This window comes from Zingiber officinale, chromosome 4B (genome assembly GCF_018446385.1).
Source record: "Zingiber officinale cultivar Zhangliang chromosome 4B, Zo_v1.1, whole genome shotgun sequence".
Lineage (NCBI taxonomy): Eukaryota > Viridiplantae > Streptophyta > Magnoliopsida > Zingiberales > Zingiberaceae > Zingiber > Zingiber officinale.
The window spans coordinates 134,357,382-134,365,670 of NC_055993.1; the positions used below are offsets into that span (position 1 = coordinate 134,357,382).

General features: G+C 39.2%; 1 protein-coding gene across 2 annotated transcripts; it reads left to right on the forward strand.

Annotated features, from left to right (window-relative positions):
* The first annotated feature begins 1,459 nt into the window (after window positions 1-1,459).
* LOC121976873 (truncated basic helix-loop-helix protein A-like) lies at window positions 1,460-7,673 on the forward strand. 2 transcript variants are annotated; one of them, XM_042529263.1, is made up of 8 exons: window positions 1,461-1,622; window positions 1,727-1,981; window positions 2,064-2,160; window positions 2,243-2,257; window positions 2,341-2,926; window positions 3,029-3,429; window positions 4,121-4,576; window positions 7,279-7,672. In XM_042529263.1, the coding sequence occupies exons 1-8, from the start codon at window positions 1,501-1,503 to the stop codon at window positions 7,348-7,350; spliced, it is 2,004 nt and encodes a 667-aa protein (XP_042385197.1). In that variant the 5' UTR covers window positions 1,461-1,500; the 3' UTR covers window positions 7,351-7,672. The 2 variants fall into 2 exon arrangements, with proteins under 2 accessions (XP_042385198.1, XP_042385197.1); XM_042529264.1 differs by lacking the exon at window positions 2,243-2,257 and having other exon boundaries at window positions 1,460-1,622; window positions 7,279-7,673.
* Window positions 7,674-8,289: the final 616 nt, after the last annotated feature.

An 8,289-nucleotide genomic window follows, 5' to 3' on the forward strand; every position in this document is an offset into this window, starting at 1 on the left:
ATTCAAATTTTAAAGAATTTACTCTTTTTATGTACCTTGAAAATTTAACATATACAATTTGTACATGTATACAAAATTGCTACATACAACATCTAAACATATACAAAATTGCTACATACAACATCTAAACATACAAGGCTAAAAAAAATGTTGACACTAACTATCAACTTGTACATAAAATTTATAATATAATCAGGCTATACTGTAATAAAATTTATAATATAAGTAATATAAGTAATATAAATAATATAATTAATATTATATTACTATGTTTTAGGGAAGAATTGTATACTATATTATATATGTAAGATGATTACATTATTTTAGTTGGTATCTATTTTTTTTTATCAGAAATATAATTTATATTATTATAAAATGATAAAAATATTCTACGACAATGATCAACGATTGGCGGTCAGCAACGGCAAGGACCAGTTAATGTAGAAAATTGACTAAGAGGTATATTTGACATATTAGATTTTAGGGTCCGAATGTAATTCGGATTACATATTATTAGTTTTGTAATTCAGATTATATTATATTACGAGTTGAAAATTGTACTAAACAAAATAGTTAATATTGTAATATAATTTTGATTATACAACATATAGTAAGCATAGAGCCCTGGGTCATGAAGCAATAATAAGACACACAAGTTATTTTCCTAAGCACTCAACTACGCCTGGTTGTAAGATGTTTTCTTACCGTGAAATAAAAAATCTAAGACGTCTGCAACTAGACGAGAAGTGGCTCACATTTTTCAAATATGTTCGATGGTCGAGCTATGGATCCGACTATCCTCCTTAGATAATTCGGATCCTCTGTCCTTAAATTTTTTTATCTTCGTGTTCTCTTGTCGATCGGACGGACCACATTACATCTCAAAAATATCTTACACATCATGAGGATACTACACACATTAAGGATACGATGATGTCTTAAAATATAATCTAGTCCGTCCGATCAACAGGGGACATGAGGATAGAAAAATTTGAGGACATAGGATCCGAATTGCTCCTCAGAATTTATTAGACCGAAGGTTAAAATAACTAAATTAACAAACTGGTCAATAGAGTTATAGGAGACCATGGACCCGCAATTGCCCTTCCAAATGCAGCTACCATTGCCCTGCTCTGCCCGGCGGCTGCCTTCATACTACATAGGCATTCAACTCGCTGCCCGTGACTAAACCCGGTCGGTTCACAAGTTCGAAGGCATGTGTTAAGAGAATCATCCCGTCACGTGGTCTGGATGTGACCCAAGACCGAGCAGGTAGGGGCAGTGCCGTCTGGTGCAGCGGCCGGTCAAAATTCAAACGCACAGCAACTGCCAACACACGCGCACACACGTATGTACGCGTACATACGCACTACGTTTTACCATCGTCTCCTTCTTCCCTAATTCTTCACCAAACCTTCTCCTCCACCTTCCCCATATATATCGATCCACTGGGACTGGTCACCGCCACCTCGACTGAGCCGCGGCGCCTGCGGTTTCATCATGATCATTCCCCCTGCGACCGCCGGCGACGGCGCCGGCACGCTCCAGAAGACGCTTCAGGCGGTGGTGCAAAGCGTGCAGTGGACCTACAGCCTCTTCTGGCACCTCTGCCCTCAGCAAGGGTACCTCTCCTCCTTTTCTTCGATCGTTCGTCAATTGTGTTTACTCACGAGGAGGAGGAGGAGGAGGAGGAGTAATTAATCATTGTGAGGGAGGGTTGCTGCAGGGTTTTGGTGTGGGGGGACGGGTACTACAACGGGGGGATCAAGACGCGGAAGACGGTGCAGCCGGTGGAGGTCAGCACGGAGGAGGCAGCACTGCAGCGGAGCCAGCAGCTGCGGGAGCTCTACGAGTCGCTGTCGACGGGGGAGGCCAACTTACCGGCTCGCCGCCCCTGCGCCGCGCTCTCGCCGGAGGACCTCACCGAGGCCGAGTGGTTCTACCTCATGTGCATCTCCTTCTCCTTCCCGCCGGCTGTCGGGTACGCACCTGCGCATGCCTTCATGCTAATTTGATACACACGATTAACACTTTTTTTTTTCTTTTTATTTCTCGATCTCTAGGCTCCCTGGAAAGGCATTTGCCCAGCAACGATACGTTTGGCTGACCGGAGCGAGCGAGGTGGACAGCAAAGTATTTTCGAGGGCTATTCTGGCAAAGGTATATCAGTTTTAATTAATTTATAGAAAATTTGGGAGAAAGATTTACTTAAATACTAATTCTCTTCTTCTTCTTAATCCAGAGCGCTCAAATTCAGGTATATATATTTGTGCTTAATTATTCAATCTAGTCTCTTATTTTTTCTGAAATGTTTGGTTTCGATCGTATTGTTACGTACAGACAGTCGTGTGCATTCCTCTGGTCGATGGAGTCCTTGAACTGGGCAACGTCGAAAAGGTCGAGGAAGATGCGGCGTTGATACAGCACGCGAGGAGATTCTTCGGCGACTATCTCGAGACGCACACTAAGCCGGTTCTCTCAGAGCAGTCCACTTCTAATCTTCTGTTCCAACAGCCGCCGCCGGCGATCGTGCACCATCAGATGAGCATTGACTTTCATGGTCAACACGACGAAGACGCTGATCGCGATCACAACGATGCCAATTACGACGACGACGACGACGACGACGATGAAGATGACGACGACGACGACGAGGGCGATGAAGAGGATGGCGACGACGCAGGGTCAGGTGGTCAAGGAATAAGATCGATCAGTGCCGCCGTCGTCGACGTCTCCGATAATGTAATGGCCGTGGAGGGGGTAGCGAATGAAGTCACGACGAGCGAGCTGATGCAGGTCGAGATGCCGGAGGAGATGCGCCGGGTGGGCTCTCCCAGCGATTGCTCCAACGTTGGATCGCAATCGAAGGTCCAAATGCAGGACGATCGCTCGTACAGAAACTGGCATTTCCTGCTCGAAGATCTCGGTAATTAATATAATGGAATCGGCATATCTATCCATCCACGTGTTATTCCTTTAGCCAGATTATATATATTAATATATATGATGGCAAATGTGGCACGTGCAGGAACTCAGCTCCAAGATTTCTCCCCGGAGGACGCTCACTACTCGGAGACGGTCTCCAGCATCCTCCGGCACAACCTGAAGAGGTGGGTGGACGTCGACGCCTCCTTCCGCTACTCGATTCATTCTGCGTTCCTCAAATGGAGCCACAAAAGAGACCACTACTGCTACAGCCATCGTCCACAGAAGACCTCGCAGTGGCTGGTGAAGCGTGTTTTGCTGAACATCCGGGAACTGCACTGCAAATTCGGCGACGCTGGCAGCTCGCCGAAGTCGCACAAGGGGACGACGACGACGGCGCAAGAGGAAGGAAGCGCCAATCATGTGCTGGCCGAACGCAGAAGGAGGGAGAAGCTCAACGAGAGGTTCATGATCCTTCGTGCGTTAGTTCCGTTCGTCACCAAGGTACGTACGTATATACGTGCGAATCTTATTCTACTTCAGTTATTCGATCGTCAAATATATCTGCACGTTTCGATCTTTGCTCTCCTTTTAATTAGTTTGACGATCAGTGCTCGCTTTGCCCACTTCGATTCCTTCCGTTAGCACCTTTAAGCTTCCACAATTGTCACCTAAAAGGTTAAAGATTGAGGATTAGAGGAAAAAGATTGGAAAAGTGGAGAGCTAAACTGGTCAACGGGCGTCGGCCAGTACTGGCTCGAGAGAAGAAAAGTCTTTGTCACTGTTGAGAGAGACTCCATGTGGTCTGTCATGCAAGCCGGGAGTCAGTTGAGTCGATAGAAAAGGATCGGTCGTTAAGGGGTACAATGGCCATTCGGCGTAGATTGTCTTGTTACGAACACATGATTACCTTGAAACTCACGAAGGAAAGGATGGATTGCACTTGAAAGTTTTTACTCGGTTTAAAATTAGAAAAACAACTGATTCTAAATTCTTTTATAAATCAATTTTAACTTTTTTTTCTTCATCCCATCAAAATTGAATAGTGCGAGTCAGACCTGACCTCGGACCGGACCGAATCAAATATAAGTCATATAATAAACACTTATTCTTCTTCAATATGACTATATTAGACACCATTTACTTTCTTTAATCTTCTTGAGTCGACTAACATGGACATAGTTCACGGTTGTAGATGGATAAAGCATCGATATTAGGCGACACCATCGAGTACGTGAAGCAACTAAGAAAGCACATTCAAGACCTTGAGGCCAAGAACAAACAAATCGAAAGCTGTTGGAGGCTAAACCGCACAAAGCAGCAGCAGCAGCAAAGCGCCCGCAAGAAGGGGAAGCTAAGCGCCAGCGGCAACCAAGAGCTATTAGACAACAGGCTCAGTACATTCGAGAAACAAAAGTTACCCGTTGTGGACCCGAACAATAGAGTGCTGAATCTCACAAAGACGAGCGAAGCAGCCACGAGTGTGTGCGTCTCGGTGGTAGAATCTGAAGTTATCTTGGAGTTACAATGCAGCTTCAGAGATGGACTGGTGTTGAGGATTCTTCAGACACTGCAAGAGCTCGGCCTGGAGGTTACTTCCATTCAGTACTCCTCCACTGATGGAGTCTCCAATGTGGAGTTGCATTCACAGGTAAGTACACTGATTAGCATGGCACTTATTGTTCACTTGGTTTATTACTACTGTATTGAAAAGTAATAACAAAAACAAAATTTGAGGGAACATCTAGGCAAAAAGAGAGCTTGATTCTCTAGAAAACCTTTATAATAGGTGGGATAGGGACGGATTCAAGAATTATAGTGGGAAGCACACCAAATTATTAAGGAGGTGAGCTGAAAGGAATGAATTTTAATAAGCAAAGTAAAAAACTTATATAAATAATATTTTTTAGCTAGACTAGAGTCCAAGACAGTCCTACTTAAATAGATCCATCCTTGGTAAACTGCTAGAGGTGAATGATAGAAATTAGAGTTTTCTCCTACCCTTATGAATTTTAGGAAAGAAATAAAAATTTGAATAGAGAAAAGAACATCTGAGCATGAATCTTCGTTTCATTGAGAATATGACATAAAAAAATAAATGTATAAATATAATAGACAAGAAATCTAATTGAAGAGTTATGTTTTTGTTCTTTAGCGTAGTCCAGAAGATCCTAAGGAAAAAAGAAGAAGCAGAAGCAAACAAGGAGGATCTTCCAAGAGGCTTAAGGGATGATGGCGTCGAAAAATATCTTGTCAATGGGGAAAGAAAAATTAGATCAAGATTTGATACCCTAAACTCTTAGGGGCCTCCGCTTTATATAGAAATCTAATCTATTATCAACCTATAGATAATAGCGGATTGAGCTAAAGAGTTCTACACATTGAACTCATTTCCAATAATCCAAAATCCAATAACCTTAAGTTAGATTAGATTTCGGTATCACAATTCTCTTAAATCACATGTAAACTCACCTTAAGGGATACTACATCCAACAGTGAAACCAATCACTATTCAAAACTATAACTCTTTTCATTTTAGACTCTCTTTAAAGTTGTTCCAAGCTCTAATTGGTTTTTTTGGCTTTATAGTTTCAATCTTGTAAACCTATCCTTCTCTTTCGACTAACCTTCCATACCTCAAGAATCATGGAACTATTCCATCTCGATATACAACCAAAGGTGGAGAAATAACAATAAAAGGATGGGGAACCATTGTTTTTCATATATAATGAGCTTTGGTAAAAACTAAACTTCCAAAAGGCCTCTAGATAGAAGTTGTATATACTATTGTCTACCTACTGACTAGAGACTTGAAAGTTAAAGCACCCTACTAACTAGAGCCTTGAAAGCCAAAGCACCAACAAAAGCATGAGTGGATAGAAACCTTCGACAAAATATCTTAATTAAGTGGTTGGTATATTATCTATTATCTTCATGCCCCACGATAAAAGAGGAGCAAACTTGACGATAAAAGTGAACAAAAATTTTTCGTGAGCTACAATTCAAAGTTGAAGAGACATAGAGTGTGCAACATAAATACAAAGAAAATGATGATGAATAAAAATATGAAATTTGATAAGAGAGACGAAGGGAAAAAAAATGGAGAAGGCAATCATCAATACAATTATTCAGCCACCAATTATAAGGGAAAGAGAAAGTTTATAAGATTTAGATTTTCAAAATAATATCACAAGATTTAGGTTGATCTTTCCCTCTCTTAGAAACTGTAGCTTGAATTGCGAAGATTACAAGAAATCAATCAAAACTTGCAACTATACAGTAGTATAACTAGAAAGCTCCAATGCATTAGTAAAGAAGATGTGTGTATAAAGGCCATGGAATAAGAAATTAGAATAATCAAGAAGTACTAGACATGGGATCTAGTTGAGTGCCCATAAGAGAAAGAGATTATTGAAGTTAAGTGGGTGTACAAAATAAATTTTAAACTACATGACACAAACAAAAGCACAATATAAGAATAGTTGAGAAAGGCTACTTTTAACTTCTAGGTATTGACTACCCTATAATGTTTTCTAGATGTCAAGTTAACATTTTTAATTGAAACTTGTGCAACCATTTCTTAGGAACTCTTGAAGATGAAGTGTATTTGAAGATATGAGAGTATAACTTGGTCTTGTCAAGAGCACCATTTCTTAAAACACAAGTCTATCAATCAAGATCAACATTTCTTCAAGTTGATATGAGCTTGGTTCCTTTAAGATTTCAAACTAAGATATAAATACTTCATGCATTCTAATGAGAGGGTAGCTCTTAACTTAGAAGAGAACTCGACTATTAAGATGATTGTAGTCAACGATCTAAATGATTGAGTAGTGTCTCATGTTGGTGGTTGAGTTGGCTCACATCCATCAGCAAACAAATATAATTATTTTTGAGGTAAATTTTTCTTTCCAAATAGTTCTCCAATAAAAATTTATTCTCAAACTCTTTGACCATTTTCCACCATGTATAATCTTTGGTTTGCCTTCATGAGCTTTTCAATGCTTGACATGTTCTCATCAAATAAAAACATGTTTAGTATTCAATGGAACAAGTTTCACCTTGTGATTATCTAATATGACTTTGCCATCAAAAATTTTCTCAGTGACATTAAGCCAATCTCTATCAATTGATCGATTAAAAGTTATTAACATAAACACTTCATTTGGTTATAGTAATTAATTACTTCTAATACCAATTCAATTTCCACTAGGTTGACTTGAAATCTAACCCTAAAATTGATGAAAAAGATGATAGTGAAAAAAATAAGTTTGAACCATCTATAACAATACTCACATAAGTCTATTTTCAATGCTTATTATCTTGACTTATTCTAGTTTCTTTTTTTTTCAGATGAAAGAGGTACAAGGAAAGAGAGCTGGAATTGATGATGTAAGAAAGGCCATTCACCAAATTATTGTTTAAGAATCAATTAGCTTTGCTATAGTACACTTGTACTTGGCATTGCCCACCATGCTAATGCTTTATGGCATTGAAAGAGTATACAACCTTAATTCCCCAAATATGACAGTGCTCTTCAGAAAGAGGACATGAGCCAAGAAAAGACAAATAAATTTACAAGACTACAATAATGTGACATCTATGCTAAGAATATTTTCCTTGATTTTTTAGAAAATTGTTGCAAATAACACTTGACTACAACATGATAACATGTGTACAAATCTATGGGAGATTTTAGTACCCATATGTTGGATTATCCTAGTCCCTCTCTTAATTGGTTGATAGTAGTATTTCTTTTATGTTCATTTAGGGTTTCATGTTTTCGTTGTGATGGATCTTGTGTGTTTGATATTTGTTGGGACTTCTTATATAAGCTTTTGGTTAATTTTGTATCTAAGCATAAAATTTCAAGTTAGACAGTTAAATTTAATGCAAATTAACTCTACATGGATCATGAATAAAATGTACTCTTGTACGTTGGTCAAGCAAACATTGTGATATGTGATCAATCTGATGATCTTTAATAGAGGATGTAATGCAAGGGGTTTAGAGTTTAGTCATATAAAATGTGATAGGATTAGATGGCCAAGCTAGAGAGGGAGGATTAAATAGTAATTGTAAACATGCAAGTTTGACTCTATCGACTCATCTCTTAAGGTCACAAAACAATTAGCTTAGTAGAAATGAAATTAAAATATCAAAGCAAATCACACTTATCATGCTAACAAATTTGTTTAACATGATTCAATAGTTTTCAGGCTGTTACTGTTAGGATACTCTGGCAAACTAGAGGGGGATGATTAGCTCCAATCACTTTTTCAATAATGAGTTGCAGTGAAAAACACTCGAAGTAATGCTAACATCTGGATTTATTTGGTATCCACCTTAACGAGATGATTAATC

Coding starts and splice junctions, on each gene's coding strand:
- LOC121976873 (XM_042529263.1), top strand. CDS start 1,501: ATGATCATTCCCCCTGCGACCGCCGGCGACGGCGCCGGCACGCTCCAG. Junction 2,927..3,028: donor TTTCCTGCTCGAAGATCTCG/GTAATTAATATA, acceptor TGGCACGTGCAG/GAACTCAGCTCCAAGATTTC. Junction 4,577..7,278: donor ATGTGGAGTTGCATTCACAG/GTAAGTACACTG, acceptor TTTTTTTTTCAG/ATGAAAGAGGTACAAGGAAA.